At 38.3% G+C, this 20,921-nt stretch overlaps 2 protein-coding genes across 3 annotated transcripts; both read right to left on the reverse strand.

The window, feature by feature from the left end:
• Positions 1 to 1,024: 1,024 nt before the first annotated feature.
• LOC129102721 (molybdopterin synthase catalytic subunit-like) lies at positions 1,025 to 4,813 on the reverse strand. 2 transcript variants are annotated; one of them, XM_054612980.1, is made up of 5 exons: positions 2,868 to 2,960; positions 2,535 to 2,652; positions 2,192 to 2,348; positions 1,420 to 1,543; positions 1,025 to 1,334 (listed from the first exon to the last, which is right to left on the reverse strand). In XM_054612980.1, exons 2-5 carry the CDS (start codon positions 2,650 to 2,652, stop codon positions 1,254 to 1,256), a joined length of 480 nt encoding a protein of 159 aa, XP_054468955.1. In that variant the 5' UTR covers positions 2,868 to 2,960; the 3' UTR covers positions 1,025 to 1,253. The 2 variants fall into 2 exon arrangements, with proteins under 2 accessions (XP_054468955.1, XP_054468956.1); XM_054612981.1 differs by lacking the exons at positions 1,025 to 1,334; positions 1,420 to 1,543; positions 2,192 to 2,348 and adding exons at positions 3,495 to 3,619; positions 4,734 to 4,813 and having other exon boundaries at positions 2,559 to 2,652; positions 2,868 to 3,003.
• A 536-nt stretch (positions 4,814 to 5,349) lies between these two features.
• Positions 5,350 to 20,638, reverse strand: man2a1 (mannosidase, alpha, class 2A, member 1). The gene is given in 26 exon segments (XM_054612965.1): positions 5,350 to 6,739; positions 7,019 to 7,129; positions 7,235 to 7,429; positions 7,740 to 7,894; positions 8,483 to 8,624; positions 9,534 to 9,667; positions 9,747 to 9,851; positions 9,854 to 9,869; positions 9,945 to 10,067; positions 10,632 to 10,696; positions 10,699 to 10,867; positions 11,421 to 11,589; positions 12,031 to 12,098; positions 12,401 to 12,515; positions 13,277 to 13,474; positions 13,803 to 13,993; positions 14,220 to 14,397; positions 14,658 to 14,844; positions 15,344 to 15,517; positions 15,592 to 15,719; positions 16,209 to 16,292; positions 16,853 to 16,940; positions 17,570 to 17,714; positions 18,186 to 18,407; positions 18,566 to 18,705; positions 20,455 to 20,638. Coding segments are annotated over 25 exon segments (3,471 nt in total). The 5' UTR covers positions 18,704 to 18,705; positions 20,455 to 20,638; the 3' UTR covers positions 5,350 to 6,568.
• Between the last annotated feature and the right edge of the window lie 283 nt (positions 20,639 to 20,921).

The raw sequence follows: 20,921 nt of genomic DNA on the forward strand, positions 1-20,921 counted from the left end.
TGTATTCATATTAGTTTGTTTCTGTACTTTTGCTCTGGTTTATGCTCTTAGATGCTTGTTTAAGAAAGGAGATGCACTTATGACTTCTGGTGACTAGTAGTTCTCTTGAATACCTATGTTGAATACACTTCCTGTAAGTCGCTTTGGATAAAAGCGTCTGCTAAATGACTGTAATGTAATGTAATGTAATATAATGAATAAAACAATGAGAGTAAATCTGAACATAGAACAAATGCTCATTTAAAGAATGTTATAAAGATGGATTTGGATTTTTAACAGATTCACATATAAAGTGAGTCCTCTTTTGGATATTTACACATTTATATTATTGAATTAAATACATACAAGAATTTCTTTTTAGTTTAGAAAATCTCATCACAGAGCTAAACAATCAACCTTTTATTCTGGAAATCCACTGAACCGGATGTATGACGACATGATTCCTGGTAGCTCCGCCCACACAGGTGAGTCAGAGGAACACCAGGTTACTATTTATCTGATTTTCCATTGGACATAGTTTCCACAACAACAGGACAGCCTTCACTCTTTCTTTGTGTTATTTATTAACCAGTTTCTATTTTTGTTTTTAATATTCTTACATTCCTGTCTATTTTTCTCATCTTCTGCGTTTGCGCTACTGAAATGTTTGTTTGAATATTTGTATTTTTGCTTTTTCTTATTGACAATTCGTGAAACTGTACAACAAAAACAATAAAATAAAATCTGAAGGCTGACATGTTGGAACTGTTTCAGGTGTTGATCACAACATTAATAATACATTTTTTAGTTTTGCAGCATTTATTTTAAATATAAAATTTAACGTTTTAAATTTAAATTTCTTAACATAGTTTTTTTGTCAATTTATCTATTTTATGGCTTTAATTTTTTCCCAATTTATATATATTTTTTGTTTTTTTCAATTTATCTATTATTTTCCCCAATCTCTTTTTATGTCCTCCATTTTTTGCATTGCATTGTGGGAGAGTTGTGTCCATCCCTAAAGAGTCGACCCACTGACCGCCCTGAATAAAACTTTATTTAGTCTCCAGTGTGAACAGAAATCTCTGTTTTCATCTCAGAACAAACAGACAAACTTTATTCTAAAACGTTTCTTCAAACGCAGCCGGATGGAACAGATGACATCAGAAACAGTTTATTAGTTATGAATTAATATTATTATTAAAGCAGCTCATTAACAACACAAACATTTACCGATTAAAACTTAATAACTTCAGTGTTTTATTTTCTGCCGTTCAGACGTTGTCTTTATTTTGAAAGGCCCACGGACACTCTGCGTTCTCCTTCCAGCTTGTCTCCTGGTTTTCGTACACTTCCTGTCAATCAATGATCAATAAAGTTATGATCAATAACAACCATCAGGAGTCAAAGTGGACGTTCTGCTGCAGAAAGCACCTGTACCTTCTTCCAGATGGGGACGGTGGCCTTCAGCTGCTCGATGCAGTGCTGGACCGCCTGCTGGCCGTCGTGGCGATGAGGAGACGAGATCGCCATGGCAACGCTGGCCTCGCCCACCTTCACCCACCTGAGGGACGGAGTTCACAGGTGAGTTATACCGATCAATACTTCAAAACAATCAATAATGCTGCGTTGAACTGCTTCAGCAGGTTTAACCACAGTTAGCATTAGCAGTTAGCGTCATTGTCTCGCCCATGGAAGTATTGATCGACGTATTGATTGATGTATTGACAGATGATTGATAGAAGTATTGATAGATGTATTGATAGACGCATTGATAGATGATTGATAGATGATTGATAGATGATTGATAGATGATTGATAGAAGTATTGATAGATGATTGATAGACGTATTGATAGATGATTGATAGACGTATTGATAGATGATTGATAGATGATTGATAGAAGTATTGATCGTCGTATTGATAGACGTATTGATAGATGATTGATAGACGTATTGATAGATGATTGATAGATGATTGATAGATGATTGATAGACGTATTGATAGATGATTGATAGATTGATAGACGTATTGATAGATGATTGATAGACGTATTGATAGATGATTGATAGACGTATTGATAGACGCATTGATCGTCGTATTGATAGACGTATTGAGAGATATATATTGAGAGATATATTGATCCTCTTATTGATTATTTGCGATGAACAGACGCCATCTTGGATTCTCAGATAACCCGTGTGTGATCTCACCCCAGCCGGTGGTGAACGCAGACGTGCGTCACGGTTGGCCAGCGCTTTCTGATGTCATCACACAGCTTACTGAACTCTGATTGGGCCATGAGCTCATACGCCTCGTACTCCAGACCAATCACCTTCCTGCCGCCCACCTCGTCCTCACGGGTCGTACCTGCACACACGCACACTTTCTTTTAATGATTTCAAATCCTTTTACTTTCATAAAATCATTCATCAAAATTTTAATTCCTAATTCCAAATCAATATTTCCGAAACATGTTAAGAATAAATTATGTTATATTCAAAATCTAGTTTCTATATAAATATTTCGGCTTTTGTTAACAAATGAAATTTGAACCTATGAATACTGAAATGGCTCCACAGGACGGGCTGCTGACGGCGTCGACCACTTCCTGTACAGCCAGCCAATCACGGCTCAGCTTGAAGACGTCCCTCCGCTCCTCCGACTCGGCCATCTGAGACAAAACATATCAAAATAATTAACGTACATATAATGAGAACGTATTAAATATTGATCCAAGAGTTTTTAATCGTTATGAAATAATATAACGACTTTTTCCACAAATAATGTTACAACTATTTTCTCTATTTTTTGAAATTTCATGTTAAACACAAACACTGAATCTTAAACGATGAAACACTTATTTATACTAATCAATCGATCACTTACGTCTCGTCTTTATCCTCCGCTGAGCGGCGGCACCACGGCCACCTCGTCCCCGTCTCCCAGAGTCACCACCTGGTCGCCGATGGCAACGTACTGCTGACGCACCGCCAACACCACCTGATCCTGCAGGACGGACAGTCTGCGCACACACACACACACACACATTTAACACACACACACACACACACTTTAAAACACACAAACACACACTTTAAAACACACAAACAAACAAACAAACACTTTAAACACACAAACAAACAAACACACACACACACACACTTTAAACACAAACACACACACACACAAAACACACAAACAAACATAAACACACACACACACACACACACACACACAAACAACACTTTAAACACACACACACAAACATTTACACACACACACAAACAAACACTTTAAACACACACACACACACACACACACACACAAACACACACACACACACACAACACACACACACACACACACACACACACACACACACACACACACACACACACACACACACACACACACACACACACACACACACACACACACACACACACACACACACACACACACACACACACACACACACACAGCGTTGTGATGACAGTGAATGCATCACGGTACCTCGGGTGTCGCTGTAGCAACAGTCTCCAGAGGTCCCGGCTGCTGATTGGTGTCGGCACGGCAACAAGCTCCTCCTCCTTCAGCCCGGTCAGCTCCACGCTCTTAGCGAAGTACAACACACACACCTGAAGAAGAACAGCAGGTTGTTTAAGAAAGTCCATTTTTACGTCTTCTTCATTTTTGCTCGAAACATCAAAACTGTTTTCTGTAAAATAAATAGATCGAATGAAATATTCTGCCTTTATTTTGTCCTCTTGTAGTTTTCATCTTGTAAACTCACGTTGGAACAGGACCGACAAGAAATATTCACTCTGAATCTTAAAAGATCAAAATCAAAACCAACCACAACATTAATATTAGAGCCCTGAAATATTACGACTGTGCAGAGCTGCAGAGGTAGTTAAAGGGTGTAACGATACATTGATCTGGATCAATATATCAAATATCATCAGTATGAGGTGAAAACATTGATACATATCATAATCTTTAAGATACACCTTTATTTAGAAATTCACATGGCACGTCAGTGCATAAAATGGTCAAATCATATTTTAGATGCTTTTTGTGAGTTGATATAAATGTGACTGATTGTGTTTAATTCTATTACCTCGTATTGATCTACTACCCCGAGCCTTCCTCGTAGCACTTATTGTTTTCGTAGTAATTTGCCTCTGCACTATACTTTTGCTCTGGTTTCTGCTTTTAGATGCTTGTTTAAGAAAGGAGATGCACTTATGACTTCTGGTGACTAGTAGTTCTCTTGAATACCTATGTTGAATACACTTCCTGTAAGTCGCTTTGGATAAAAGCGTCTGCTAAATGACTGTAATGTAATGTAATGTAATGTAATGTAATGTAATGTAATGTAATGTAATGTACTGTAATGTAATGTAAAGTAATGATCGCAGACCTGAACTGAATAAAAAGAAGATGTGTTGCCAGGAAACGTTTTGTTTTGTGATTTAAACCTGTAATTAATAATCAATTATCCTGAATGGGATCCAGGTTATTTATAATGTTATACACAGGTTTCTGTATCATATCATGACTTGACTGATGTCACCATATTTTTTTATATGACTCTGGACCCCTTGACCTTTGATCCTTGACCTTTGACTCTGAACCTAACAGCCCATAATAATAATGTAACAGGCCATAATAATAATAATGTAACAGCCCATAATAATAGTCTGACAGCCCATAATAATAATCTAACAGCCCATAATAGTGAGGATTCACCTGTGCAGTCATGGAGACGTCGGTAGCTTCTGAACACGTGAAACGTCTGTTTACCAGCTGAGTGTCACTTCCGGGTTCTTCTTCTTCTTCTTCTTCTTCTTCTTCTTCTTCGTTGGTGTTTTACGGCAGTTGACGTTCACGACGTTGCATCACCGCCACCTTCCGGTTTTCTTCCCGCTCGGGAACCATTCTTCTTAAACAATTTATTATTTTTTTCCCGCCCTGTTTTGTTGATTGCGTCATCATTTATTGTCTTTTGTATGACGAATAAACAAATAATGAGATCAGACGAGGTGTTATGGCAGAGGAGTTCAGGAAACGTATCGCCTAGCAACCAGGAGCCAATCAGCAGCCAGTGGTGGAATCAGTCAGCCAATCAGCAGCCAGTGGTGGAATCAGTCAGCCAATCAGCAGCCAGTGATGGAATCAGTCAGCCGAATATACTGAGGCTGTAAATTCATGTTGAATGAGCTCCAAAGGAGGGATGAGGAGGCGTCGAATCAAATCTCTCTGTTGTATAAATTCATACAAACCGCTTTGGAAAAACAAAATCCTCAATAAGAAGGAAAATTAAACAATAATTTATTTTGTATTAAAACCATACATTTGTCCCAAAATAAACAAGTAAAGCAAAATATTTGAACAAATTCATGAAAGTAAAAATACATTTTTCATTTTCACATTCATGTTCCAGCAATAAAACTCTTTACAGATAATATGTAGAGAATTTCTAAATTAAAAAAATACCCAGAAGATTTCCATTTTCACAGTAAATACAGAAAATTATATTAAAAGAAATATCATTAAACATTTAAACAAGTAAATATGTGAACTTTTGAAACATTCATTAACAATGATTTATGTAAAATTACAGAAACGCACTGAATGAAAATTTACCCACAATTCCACATTCTTTCATAAAACTTGGTGACAGTCACCATGGCAATGCACACACACATACATTCGTTTGGTCCCTTTTTGTTGCCATAGCAACCTCACCCTCTTGTTCAGTGTCACACAAGTTAATTTTCCAGTGTTTTCTCAGATATCGATTATTTCTCGCTCTGACCTTTGACCTTTAGACTGACCTGTTTTTTTAACCTGTCACCTGGTGGAAGAATATTTCCATATTCACAGCGGAAAGAAGTAAATATTGTCACAATAACTGACATCTCCAGTTTTGAAAATAAAAATCAGAAAAGATTTAACGCCTTCATTCGTCCTCTTTTACATTTTCTATTTTGTAAATTTATAATTTAAAATAATATTTTAATTATTAGTGTATTTCATTACTTTCCCCTTTTTTATTTGTGTTTTTCCAGCATTAAAAAACTTCTCCATGTTCATTTATATCATTTCTTCTAAAGCAGGTGAATTATTTTTATGCTTTTGTTGAGGGCAGGTGGGGCGTCTGTGGCACATGAGGTAGAGCGCTTGTCCCGTAACCACAAGGTCGGTGGTTCAAACCCCTCTACTGGCAACATGCCGAGGTGTCCTTGAGCAAGACCCGGGCGCTTCATCGCAGCCCACTGCTCCTCTGGGATGGGTTAAATGCAGAGAAATAATTTCCCCATTGTGGGACTAATTAAGGCAGATTTGATTCTTTATCTAATTTCATTTTATTTATTTAGCCTTCAGTTTAGCTGCTCACTTTACTTTAATCTTTAACTTTTCAAGTTTAGTTGTCTTTTATATTTAAAATCAATGTTTAATAGATTTACCGGTTTGTTTGCATGAAGTTGTCTCTTGATGTCACTGATCCAAAAAGGTGGATTTCTTTTGCCAAAAACGACAAACTTTAGGTCGTATTTGAACTATCAGTTAGTTCTTGTTATTTAGTCGATCTCCACGCGGAAGGCGCTGATTTCCATTGGTCGAAGGCTGGTGATGCGTGGCGGCTGCTGTTGCCGGGCGGATTCCGGTTCATCGTCTTCTCGCAGCAGAGTGAGACCCGACCGACGGACCGAACGGAACCGAAGAGGAGAGAAAAGATCGTCCAGATTCACCTGAAACCAAAAACATCAAATCAGTTCAGAGACGAAGGAACAAGTGAAGTAAAACTAGTTCAAGCACAATGTGCATTTAAAATGGAATAATATAATTTTAGATTCAATGGAAAATAATGAGGAAAAGAACTCAAAATGTAATATTCTTATTTAATTATTATTATTTGTATGTAACTTTGAGCTTGATGTCGTTTTTAAAACGTTTTAGTTAAAAAGAAGATTGATCTTTTGAAGTTGATAATAAAAAATATATCAATAATATTTATGTGTTGTAACCACCTCCTCGTGCGCGCTCCACATGCACTGCAGTGGCGGATCGGGGGCGGAGCTACAATCAAAGCCTTTCCTGTGGAGGAGGAGAGCCACTTCCTGTGACGGACTTTCTGCTTCCTGTTTGACCATAAACACAAACAATTGTTGAGGCTAATTCATTGTAGTACTGCTCCAGGTGTTTCCAGGTGTTTCCAGGTGTTTCCAGGTGTTTCCAGGTGTTACCTTTGAATCCTCCAGTGTCCTCAGGTTCAGCAGGTGAACGTCGCACGGCAGCGATGACCGGAGCGGCAGGAAGGGGCGGAGCTTTGGCACCTGGCTGTCACTAGGGGCGACCATGATGATTGGCGGGTGGCTGAGGGAGAGCGAGGTCAGGTGGGCGAGCAGTGACAGGTGTTCAACTGAGGCTCCTCCCACTTCCTGCCAGGAAAAAAACATACAAAAATATAAATAAAAGAACAAACAATGAATTATGTGGAGCCCCGCCCCTTTACCTGAGCCCCTCCCTTTACCTGAGCCCCTTTACCTCCCTGAGCCCCTTTTACCTGAGCCCCTCCCTTTACCTGAGTCCCTCCCTTTACCTGAGCCCCTCCCTTTACCTGAGCCCCTCCCTTTACCTGAGCCCCTCCCTTTACCTGAGCCCCTCCCTTTACCTGAGGAGCCCGCCCCTCCTCACCTGAGCCCCTCCCTTTACCTGAGTCCCTCCCTTTACCTGAGCCCCTCCCTTTACCTGAGCCCCGCCCCTCCTCACCTGAGCCCCGCCCCTCCTGTCCTCCAGCAGCAGGTGGTAGAGACTCGCTGTCAGCTTATTGTCGGTGACGCCCTGACCGAGGCCGCGGTTATCGTCCTGCTGCAGCCGCCGGTCCAACACCACCTCCAGCTCACCTGCACAGGTCGGAGGTCAAAGGTCAGAGCTCATCACATTCACTGACGTACAAGAAGAAGAAGATCTTCACCTGCGATTTTACAAAGTTCAAACTAACGCTTGAATCTGTGGATCGTTCTCAGATCATTCAACGTTTCCATGTTCCTGTTTCCACGTCGAGGTGCGCTTGTTTCTCACCTGCACCTGAAACAGCCAGGTACAGGTGAGACACTGGAGCCAGGAGCGATGACTAACTAGCTTTGGTCTGAATCTGTGAGAAAATTCATTAATTTGAATAAAACTAATTATAGAAAATAGCTGTGATATAAATGTTATATTAACACACAAAAGTCCCCGGAAACCAATAAATAAAAATAAGATTAAAATAAAATAAAACATATTTATTTATTAAATGTATTCGTGTATTTATATGTTTATATTTATTTATTTAATTATTCCTTTTATATCGTCTTAAAGGGAAAGCTATGTGTTCCTGGTTTTTAGCAGTGATCAATAAAGATGCTTGTTATCATGATTATTAAAAACACACAGAAACCAAACATCTGTGACATAAATCAATAAAGTGAATCATCAGAACAGAGACTCACCTGGTCGCAGCGACGCCACCGCCTGACTCTGAGCCGACAGCAGCGACAGCCGAGACATCGAGTCCTGAAGGAACGACGCCGACGTCATCGGGTAAAAGTTCGCCTGCAGGGGGAGTTTATCCAGCGTCCGCCGCTGCTGCATCTGCACGCATTATCAATAATCAATCAATAACACATCAATAATCAATCAATGATCCATCAATAATCTATTAATAACAGATCAATAATCTATCAATTCTTTATCAATAACCACCAATATTCACAATAAATAACTATCAATGATCCATCAATAGTCTCTTAATAATCAATCAAAAATTCCAATCATAATATATACATTTTCAGTCAATTATCACTATCAATTGTCAATCAATAATCACTATCAATAATGTATCAATAATCACTATCAGCAATCTATTAATAATTGCTATTGATAATAACCATGAATAATCAGTATCAATGATCAATCAGTGAAACTATCAATAATCAATCAGTTAACCATTAATAATCAATCAGTTAACCATTAATAATCAATCAGTGAAACTATCAATAATCAATCAATACACTATCAATGATCAATCAGTGAAACTATCAATAATCAATCAGTTAACAATCAATCAATCAATCAATCAATCAGTCATCAATCAATCAATCAATCAATCAATCAATCAGTTAACCATCAATCAGTTAACCATCAATCAATCAATCAATCAATCAATCAATCAATCAATCAATCAATCAATCAGTTAACCATCAATCAATCAATCAATCAATCAATCAATCAATCAATCAATCAATCAATCAATCAATCAATCAATCAATCAATCAATCAATCAATCAGTTAACCATCAATCAATCAATCAGTTAACCATCAATCAATCAATCAATCAATCAATCAATCAATCAATCAATCAATCAATCAATCAATCAGTTAACCATCAATCAATCAATCAGTTAACCATCAATCAATCAATCAATCAATCAGTTAACCATTAACAATCATCAATAAATCACATGATGAAGAGCTGTGACATCATTTATTATGCAAATGAACCTGGAAGCTGTTGAGGTCGGAGTAGAAACGGTTGCCGTTGGCGACGTCGCTGACGAGCCGCATGACGAGCTCGCGGTTGACCTCTGACCTGATGTCCACCATGTTGGAAATCTCCAGGGATCTCCCAGCATGCCCTGGGGCAGACGCAGACAGGAGACTTTTATTTTGAAATCACTCACCTGGTGATATTCTTTAATTGAAGGGTCTCGTTACCGTCCAGGTGGTCCAGGTGGAACAGTCGGACCGTGTGTGTGAAGTGACGGAAGCATGAAGTGATGTCAGAGAAGACCGGACCTCTGGAGACCCGGACCAGGGGGCCTCTGAGGACGAGTAGAGCTGCGGGGGGGCGAGAGACATTTAGTCCTGGACTGACCTGGTTCAGGTTGGTTCTGGTTCTGGTTCTGGTCTTACCTGGGCCCCCTCCAGCCCCGGCAGGAACAGGTAGGCTCCGCTCTTGTCTCGGCTCTTTCTGGTTCCGTACCACAGGAACTGGACCTGGACCTGACGGATCAGACCGGACTGCAGACGCAGCTTCTGCAAGTCCAAATAAAATCCTGAATGTCAATCTATGAATAGATTATTCAATTATTGATGCATTAAATATTTAAATCCGTAACTGGATTTTATAATAATAAAAACCTTTTATTAATAATATTATTACTTATTATAAATAATTTTAATAATAATTAATACAATTATTAATAATATTATTATTATTAATAATAATAATAGTAATAATAATAGTAATAATAATAATAATAATAAATTAGTAATAATGTAATTGTACTTACAACAACAAATGGGGCTGACAATTATTTTATACTCTGATCAACATGGACGTTGACAAATATGCTTCCTTGATGCAAATGTGTGTATATTTATTATTTATTAATTGTATTATTTTATTTAACTTTATTGTATTTATTTTGTACTTTAGGGGTACTTATTCATTTTGGGGTTTTGAGTCATTAATGAAACCTTCTACTGAAAATATTTTATAAAAAACTGTTGTCATTTTAGTTATCAAAATATTACTTAATTAAATTTCCTGCTGTTAAATAAACTCTCTTGACCGACTTTTAATTTGAAAAGCCCGACCTGCAGCAGGCCGGTCTCCGGGGAGCTCCATATTTGGATGTGCTTGTTGCTTAGCGACAGGGGGCGTCGGCCTCAGGTCCTTCTGGGCGGGACACTTGGAAGTGTTCGGATTGGATAGCCGGCGCGTCGCCACGGCGATGGAAGGTGTACCGGGCCCGGTGGGCGGAGCCAACAGAGGCTTTGGTCACGTGATACACGACGAGTGACAGAGGAGGAAGTTCAGCCACGAAGTCGAGCTGGAGGAGAAAATATAAACCCAGCTGTGATTGGACAATCCCTGTTAAGGGGAGGGGCTTAATATCAATCAGGAATAATCAGACTCTAGTCAAACTATATAAATAATACCATTTATATAATAATAATAATAATAACAATAATAATAATTATAATAACAATAATAACAACAACAATAATAATAATGATAACAACAATAATAACAATAATAATAACAACAACAAATAATAATGATAACAACAATAATAATAATAATAATAACAATAATAATAATAATAACAATAATAATAATAACAATAATAATAACAACAACAATAATAATAACAATAATAACAACAACAATAATAATAACAATAATAATAACAATAATAACAACAATAATAATAATAACAATAATAATAACAACAATAATAATAACAATAATAACAACAACAATAATAATAATAACAATAATAACAATAATAATAATAATAATAATAATAACACGTGAGAAATTATAAATAAAAAATACATAGCTTTACATTAAATAATTGAATTAATCAAACTGTTCTTCACCTGGAAGTGTTCTGTGGACGCCCGGCTCGGCTCCGCCCACAACGCAGAGATCTGTGCAGCCATTGGTCGACCTGTTTCTGCATCAGCAACATGAGCGTCCGGAGAGTCGACGACGACGCTGATGACGGACGAACGAAGCTGCTCCGTCGGGTTAAAGATGATCAATGACCTGAAACACATTATGATACGTTATGCAGATGACATTTGACTAAATGAGTAAATAGTGTCAGATAGCTTAGCATAATTGAAACACACAGATTTAAATAAAAAACTAATATTTATAACAGATTCATCTTTTGTTACGTACGTTGTGATGTTATAGTGACTTTCTGTTTATATAGTTGATTGGACGGCACTACAGATGTTTCCTAGCAACAGATTCACTTAAATATTTACCTGCTGAGACCTTTTAATGCTTTAACCTGATTTAATGAAATACTAGTAAAAAACAAGTTTCTGATAACAGAGGAAGGACGTTACGAGGAGCTGCTCAGTCCTGAAGAACAAAGTAAACATTTACCTATTTGAATCTTTCCTAAATAAGAAGAAAATAAAGAAAGTAAACTATTCTGACTCCGCCTCTTCCCTCTGTAAGCCCCGCCCCTCTCACCTGGGCTCATCACTGAGCGTGAGCGTTGTCTTCTGGGGCAGAGCGTCCTGCGCTGACATCACATCATCCTGAAAAATATTTATCACAACGTTAACCTCTGAGGGATTATTTATTAAACTGAATATTTATTTCTATGTTTACAAACCCATCTTTACATTTGTACCTGTTTACATATCTGAAAAGCTACAGGTGTGATGAAAGTATAAGTTTGATTCTGCTCCTGAACACATCAAGTTCAAAACAGGAGAAGAATAACCGCTTCCTCTTTTTTTTGTCTTTCCGGTTATTTCAGACGATATTCTGTATATTCCATGCAAATATATACAAATGTTACAAAAATATTCTGTATTGAAAAGATGCAAAAGGTCACCATTTGCATGAAGGGTTTTGATTGGTCGTGGTGGTACTGGCTCTTGTCCAATAGGATCAGCCAGTGGGCGGAGCTCTGCAGCACCTGGCGCAGGTTGATGATCGACTGAAGCAACCTGTAAAATGAAATGTATTTTAGTTCGAGTTTCCGTTCAATTTTAATTATAAATGTTTTGATTGTCTTAATTCAAAATGCAAATGTGAGATTAAATTGTTTGATTAATTGATTAAGTCTTAAGGTAAAACATTTTTACTTATGAGTAATAAAGACTAAAAACAAGCTTTATTTAAAACGCAAAACTTTACTCAAAACACAAACAGACTGAGAAACTACACTGTGAGACTCAACGTTAATGAAACATTTGGGAGTGATGGGAAATGAATATTAGATGCTAATGCTAAATGAATGGGTATGGAGCTAATGCTAACGGCTCACACTAAGCCAGGCGGTACCTTTTACCGTTGCCAGTGGCGACGAAGTCCTTCAACAGAGAGCATGGAGGGACAAATGAGACAAAACACAGGCTAACACTTAAGACGCTAAAGAGATGCAGGTGCTACAAATGCTAACGTTGATTTCTATCTGCAACTGAATGAAGGCTCAATTTAGAAATATCTGAAATCTGAATGATTAACCCAAAAACTTTGTGTTATGTTATTTACAGTGACTGAACAAAATTCCTTAAACAGTAATAATGTATGCTAACACCTGATGGTTTGAACCTGCTAACTGCTAGAAGACTTTAGCCGCTGCTAAGTTAAAATGCTAACACAGTCCAACACTTGTTTCTTTTTTTAAACTGTTTAGATTGAACAATCTAAATAAATAAATGTTGTCAAATGTATTTTTGCCCAGTTGCTAACAGGAAGTAGTTACTTGTTGCCGTAGTCGACCACCACCGGGTCGCGGGCGGTGCCGGTGACAGCGTCGTGGTGCTGGAACAGCCCTAAGCTCCGCCTCCCCGCCGTCAGACGCCGGAAGTGTTCACTCGCTGGGAAATCTGAGACCAGACGACCGTCGCCACGGAAACGCCGCATTTCCGCCAACGTCAAGCTGAAGAGGATTTCTGTCGCTCTGTCAGAGAGAAAGAAAGTCTTTAACTGGAGATCAACAGGAAAGGTCAAATAAGATCAGAGGGACGAACCGATCGGAATAAAAAAGGGAAACACATTTGGGAGATTAAACAATTCTAAGTATAAAACATTAAGTCACAAAATTAGGATAAAACATATATACACTTTGAATGAAAAGATGATGATAAACAGTAGAAATGCAAATAATGATTGATACAAACAAATACGAAATATTAATCGTAATACGAAAATACGAAATATGAAGACAGAGATAACGTACTGAGACATTAAATAAATAACGTACCTGGGTCCAAAGTGAGATAGCGTACCTGAGCGTGGCCTCCAGCGTTCTGTCGAGGCGTTTGTAAAACGGTCTAGAGGTGAAGTATCCGCTCCAGTAATGATCTTCTCGGTCGGCGTACGTAAAGAAGTCGCCGCGAAGAGTCGGCAGAGACGTTCCTGCTGAGTTTAGACGCCGATGAAGAGCTTCGAAGTAATCTGAGAGCGTCCCGAACTGAGCCTGAAACCAGACCAGAGGAAAAGAAACACTAAACATCAGCACACAGCTGGAGGAAACACTAAACATCAGCACACAGCTGGAGGAAACACTAAACATCAGCACACAGCTGGAGGAAACACTAAACATCAGCACACAGCTGGAGGAAACACTAAACATCATGCCTCTCTTAGACTGCTACATCCTCCCCTTATGCCCCGCCCCCTCCCAGGTGGCCCAGGTGTCCCACCTTGACGTGGAGCTCCGGGTGCTGGTTGAAGTAGTCGAAGATCTTCTGGTAGTTACTGAACTGATCGTCCCACTCGTTCAAATCCACAAATCGAAAGTCGTCTCCGAGTGGAACGAAGAGGACGGGAGAGCGAAAGAGTCGAGACTTCTGCCGGTACTGGTCCAGCAGGAGGAGAGCCCTGAGGGGATGGACACGTTATCGCCATGACGACACACCGTCAACATGACATCACACCATCGCCATGACGACAAATGAACTGTAAACAGACATTGCTTCCTCACAAATAACATGAGTTCATTACAGACGCTGATGGAAAAGATCAGAAATAATAACAATATTCTGTTCAGGAAAATAGTTTTAAGGATACACTTTATGAATTAATTGCAATTATTGTAATCAATAGTTTAACAACAATAATAATGATTGCCTCCTGCTTACCGATCCTTGACGTTCTGCTCTGTGATTGGCTGAGGAGGTATCTTCCATGGACAGGAGAGCCCCCCCCCCTTCAGCCGGTGGAAATCAAACTGACAACAAACCGCCGGGTTCGGACCGCATGTGTGCGGTACGTCGTAGGAGTAGAACGGCATCATGTGACATGTGATGTCACTGCGGGGGGAGGAGTCTGACACAAAGGAAGTGGGCGGAGTTAGAGAAACAAAGCTAAGATTTCATATTTTGTTTCTCTAAAAAAGCAATTTCATTTTCTAAATAAGTCAAATGATTATAAATGTATTTTGCAAATTCTTATCATTCAAATAATTTGGACCAATTAAACCCCAATTTTATTTAGTTTGCTTTCATTTAACTTTTCTATTTAATTTATTAATTAAAACATTTTTCCCAAATTACAAATACTTTTGTTTTCTTGTTTGTGTGCGATTATATTAAATTATCTTTATTTATTATTTTATCTCAATCTGTTTCACTGTATATTATTACTTTGTCTAAGTTCTTTATAACTATTACTATTATTATTTAAATTATTATACAGTACTTAAAAAATGTCATGGACTTGTTTATCCTCTCTAAAAATGTTTTCTGCTGTTTTTTTTATTTTTATTTTTTAATTTATTAGATATCTTAATGAAATGTTCCATAATTGTCCCTCGCTCATCACCCACCCCAGCTCTGTCGCCATAGGAACTCGAGTGTCTGTTTCTGGGCGAATTGCTTCTTGACGGCGTAGTGAACTCTCTGGATGACCATGTTGCTCAGCCCCGCCCCCTTCAGCAGGTAGGCCATAGAGGGGGAGTGGCCAAAGGGATCCACCGCCCAACCGCTGCTCGGCTTCACGCCTGGACAGAGAAATAAAGTTTAGCGCCGTGATGCGTTTAGTGACGTCACAAAGCGTCAGTGAGGCGACACGAACCCAGGTGTCTCTGGATCCACTGGTGTCCCTCCATCAGCTGATCCAACAGAGCGAAGTAGTGCGAGTTCGCCTCGTCGGCCATCACCCAGCCGCCCGTCACCATCTCCAGCTGCCCCGTCCTCACCAGGCTGACCAATCAGAGAGCAGCACACAAACAGAACGATAAACAAAACTTCAATAACTACATGATTGACAGGTAAAATATAAGTACATGATCAAATACTTTAAATAATAAGAAAATTATTATTATAAAAGTACAACATGATGAATAAAAAACAAACTACAAAAACTTTTATCTAAAGTAATAAACAACTTGAAAACGATTTGACTAAAAATGTATTTACAGAGAAGATAATAAAATGTAAAGAGAAGAAAAGGACCGAAAATGGTTCACATGGTTCTTGGCATCGTAAATGTGTTTTTTTAATTTTAAATTAAAAGAAAAAAAACTTTTCTTCGGAAAAGTGAAAGTTTAAACAAAGTTGTTGAAGAAAAAAATAACTACGAAAACATTTTTAAATTATTACACATTTTTTAAAATTAAATATTAATTTTCTTGCCAGTTTTGTTGGTGTTTTCTTTAGGTTTTGGTTGGAAATGTGAAAAGCTGAAGTTACCGTTTGACGATCTCTCTCTTCTGATCGTCGATCTCGTTCCACCATTTAGAGAAATAACTGATTTCTGCCCAAATCATCTTCCTCCTGATGAACAGAACATGTTATGCTGTCAATCATTTCTGATAAAACCTGAACTCCATAAAATAGAAATAAACAGAGGTGAAACAAAGATCTTCTCCACGACAGATGAACACACGTTTAAAGACTCTACAAACTAAAGTGATCCTGAGATAAACAGATCACCTGAGTTCACCTTTAACACGCTGATTCTTACAGACGCACCAATCTAACTGTAGACACACCTGTTCATCAACACATCAGAGAGATTCATGCTCCTTCATCACCATTATAACACTGTAGTTTATTCTGACTTAATCCCACATATAAATACTGACTAGAGCTCCAAATGTGGATTAATCCACCGCTGAAAATAGTCCCCAACAAAGTCTCCATTTCCTGCTGTTTGTTTGATAAAAACTACAGAGAATCACTGATGAACTACATGTTTGTGTTTGATTCACGTCTTCAGTAGGAACCAATGAGACACAGACAGGAAGTGGGACAGTGTTGACAGACGGACCAACATGTTGTTTGAAGTTTGAGTTCAGTAGAAGTAAAAACAAGATGAAGATGAAGATGAGTACCTGCTGTCTTCAGTCAGTTTGATCAGCATGTTGTTGAAGATGTGTTTCGTCTGGTCCTGATAATAATTCTCAAACGTCTTCAACCAGCCTGAATCACAAACACACACACACACACACACACACACACACACACACACACACACACACACACACACACACACACACACACACACACACACACACACACACACACATTGTGAGAAACGTTTGAAGCAGATCTGCTGGACGGAAAGATTACTTGATTTATAGTGAGATGATGCTGCTAGAGCGCCACCTGTTGGCCAAAGGACACCAAATTTGTCCTGGTGACTCTGACGTTGTATCTTCACATGTCCACCAAATGTTGTTCCAATAACACCAAGTGTTCAGAAGATATGACATTTTAAATCCCTGACAGCGTTTGAGCTTATTTTGAGTGCCAGCGGCCTCAAAATGGTGCGAAACATTAAAAATAAAAATAAAAGATTTGTTCTGGTTCAGTCCAGAGATGTTTATGAAACAAATTTGGTGACGATTGCTCAAAATATCGGATTTCTGACATTAAAAAAGATTGCAGAAATTGTGAATTTGCTGTTTTTAGCTCCACCATCTGGCCAAACTGCACCAACTTGGACGCTGCTCGTCTTTGAGTCCTCCTGACGTAGATTGGACAGACGGTTCTGGAGACGTGTGAAGGACACACAGACAGATTTAATCGTGTAGCTCGTGGTTTCTCACCGGGGTCGTTGTGGGAGTGAGGAACCAGGAAGAGTTCCAGCGGCGTCTTATCCCACTCGTCGCCGTGGTAACTGATCTCAAAGCCCTGTTTCCAGGTGCCGCCGTCGGGGTTATCGAACGGCAGCACGTCGTAAACGTCCAGCAGCTAAAATAAAACAAAACAACATCTCTTAGTTCAAGATACACACAGAATGTTCTGAATCCTACAAATATACTTTACTTTCAAACTTAGGTACTTCAAACACTCAACAAATACAAATGAAAAGCTACAAAACAAAATATATCAACAGTGACTTTGAAAAGTGAAAATACATTTACATGTATCTATAAAATGTGGTTTGATCTTCCTCAAAGTCTAGTCTTTATATTCTGTATCATTTCAATACTTGCTTTTATTTTTTGTGTAATTTTCTCTTATTATGTTTCTTGATGTTTATTGAATCAAAACACAGAAAAAAAAGTGAACACGAAAAAACATGTTCTCGTGTTCATAAATACACTTTAATTAATTAAATTAATTAATTCATAAATAATAAATAATATAATCCTTAAAATTACTTCATCACAGTTCCAAAGTACTTTTGTAAAGACAGCTGTTAGCATATGCTAAGCTAACCTGAACTCCATCGGCTCCATCTTTCATCTCTTCGGCCAATCGGCAGCCAGGAAGCGTGTCAGCTCTGCGGGGGGCGGAGCCCGAGCTCACATTGACCTCGCCTCCTTTTTCCCGTGATGCTTTGTGGTGAATCAGTGAGTCACGCACCTTAGCAACCAGACGGTTGTTGTCGCTAAGGAGATGCTCCAACCTTTCAATCTGCTGCTGGAGGCGGGACAAATCCTACGGACAGAGATGACGACTTATTATTTAACATCCATCATTTCGTATATTCGACTTATCGTACGATTTATGGACATGACCTCAATAACTCCACAGATAATATTTAGCGACAAGAAAATGCTAAAAGAAAATAAACTGGAACCAATCTGTCCACTCACGTTTTCCACCTGTCCAGCAGGTGTCTCCACTTGTTGAAGCTCCGCCCCCTGCATCACCTCGAGCATGTGGTACAGTGACATCACGGCCAAACAGAAGACTCCGCCCACCACCACGGTCAGCATCCGACTCCTCTTCATCGCTGAAAAAACAGGAAAAACACCATTTAACACTTTGAAACAGCGACAGGTGCATTATGGGAAATGTAGGATACAGTGTTGGAAGTCAGGATAGCTCCACGAGAGCTGCAACGAATAGTTATTTAAGTGATATTCTTCTGCAGATTGACAAGAGCTGAAATTAGTTTTTTATAGCTCTCTTAAATCTTTAACATGCTTCAATATCAAATTAATAATCTTTAGTTTGTACAAAAAAGCTATTTGATTGTTTGTCAGAATTAAAATCTTCCAACACCAACAAACACTTTTATACAAAAAGATCATCATCTGTCTAAATGTCCCGTAACGTTTCATTAATTAATAGTAAAAATAAAGTTAGCATATTAACATTGGTGGACGTGTTGTACTGACGCTATTGTCATTAAAATTAATGTTTATTTTTGCATGTTAGAGTCCATGTTACCAGCTAGGTTTTTTTATTTTATTTGTGCACACAAAGTTCATCATACGGATAAACAAACAACAAACAAACAGAGAGGCAACAGTTTTAATAAATGATTACATTTTCTGCCAAAATGCTGCCTTTTTGTCCTATGTTGTTGTTTTTTAGTGTTTATAACTGGAGCACTAACGGCTTGTGAAAGAAGACATTGATCAACATCACAAAAGGAGGCGTGGGGTTTAACAGCAGCAGACTTTGAGACGACCACCGCCCATGAGCAAACAACCTGCCGGACCAAAGAGATCAGAGGGGCTCAAAACCAGAGGAATGTTCCCCTCATGTGGAATGTTTGTGAGGAACTGAAGGATGAAGTGTTTCCTTTATGTGTTGATGAATCCTCCTCCTTCTTCAGATAAATAAAGTCTTTAAAAAGCTGGAAAATGTATCAACGTCACAAAGCTTAAAACAGACAGTTTGTTCTTTTAGAGATACGAGGTTCTCACAGGAACATGTGGAGATCTTATAGAACATGATGCTCTTATAGAATATGATATTATAGAATATGATGATCTTATAGAACATGATGATCTTATAGAACATGATGATCTTATAGAACATGATATTATAGAATATGATGATCTTATAGAACATGATGATCTTATAGAACATGATGCTCTTTATAGAACATGATGATCTTATAGAACATGATGATCTTGTAGAACATGATGATCTAATAGAACATGATGATCTTATAGAACATGATATTATAGAATATGATGATCTTATAGAACATGATGATATTATAGAACATGATGATCTAATAGAACATGATGATCTTATAGAACATGATGATCTTATAGAACATGATGATCTTATAGAACATGATGCTCTTATAGAACATGATATTATAGAATATGATGCATTGATGTAGATTAAACTAGACAACAGGATATAAAGTTAACATGAAACACATTAATGCAGCAGAAACATCAGACAGAAGAGGAAACATTTTCCTGATACTTTAACTACAGAGTATATATTTATATATACAGTGTGTATTAGTATCTGAATACTACATTTAGTCTTTCCTTCCTCTGTTTGACACTTTAACAGATCATTTAAACAACTAAATATATATTTTCATTTATCTGTAATAACACTGTAATGTTTGATACAAAAACTAAATAAACAAAAACAAAATATTCTGCATAATCGCTTCTGCTGAAGGGACCTGCCACCGCTCCTGTAGGTCAGACGGCTGCAGAGAAACAATTAATAACGTTTCATAATGAGGTTCAGACCTGTCTCACTGCACTTCCGCGTTGCTCACCTGCAGCAGGTCTCGCGCTCCCTCGTGTCTCGTGCTCTCGTGCACGCGCTCGCCTGACTTCAGTTTCTCCCGAAAAACATTAAATAAAATTAAAATAAACTCTTTTTTTTTATTTTTCAGTGAGATGAAGCTCCTCTGCTGAGCTCTGCGCGCCTGCGCACTGATGTTTGTTTTGCTTCCGGTTTGCTTCAGCTGACTCAGCACTGCACACTTCCGGTCAGGACGTGACGTCACTCACAATAAGAGTCACAGGTTCACAGCTGCAGTAAAAGTACTAATACATTACATTACATTACATTACATTACATCACAGATACTGCATCTGAGTGGTGTTAGTACTGTGAGAATACTCCTCTGAAGTATTAAAACTAGATGTTTTCAACGTATCCTAGCAACAGAAGCTGGATCAATAACAGTCAGCTAGTTTACAATATTACTTCATCATTGAACCAATACAATGTTATGAC

The sequence above is a fragment of the Anoplopoma fimbria genome, chromosome 14 (assembly GCF_027596085.1).
Source record: "Anoplopoma fimbria isolate UVic2021 breed Golden Eagle Sablefish chromosome 14, Afim_UVic_2022, whole genome shotgun sequence".
NCBI classification, from domain to species: Eukaryota; Metazoa; Chordata; class Actinopteri; order Perciformes; family Anoplopomatidae; genus Anoplopoma; species Anoplopoma fimbria.

Coding starts and splice junctions, on each gene's coding strand:
- LOC129102721 (XM_054612980.1), bottom strand. CDS start 2,652: ATGGCCGAGTCGGAGGAGCGGAGGGACGTCTTCAAGCTGAGCCGTGAT. Junction 1,544..2,191: donor TGCGTTCACCACCGGCTGGG/GTGAGATCACAC, acceptor TCCGTCCCTCAG/GTGGGTGAAGGTGGGCGAGG. Junction 1,335..1,419: donor CCGTCCCCATCTGGAAGAAG/GTACAGGTGCTT, acceptor ATTGATTGACAG/GAAGTGTACGAAAACCAGGA.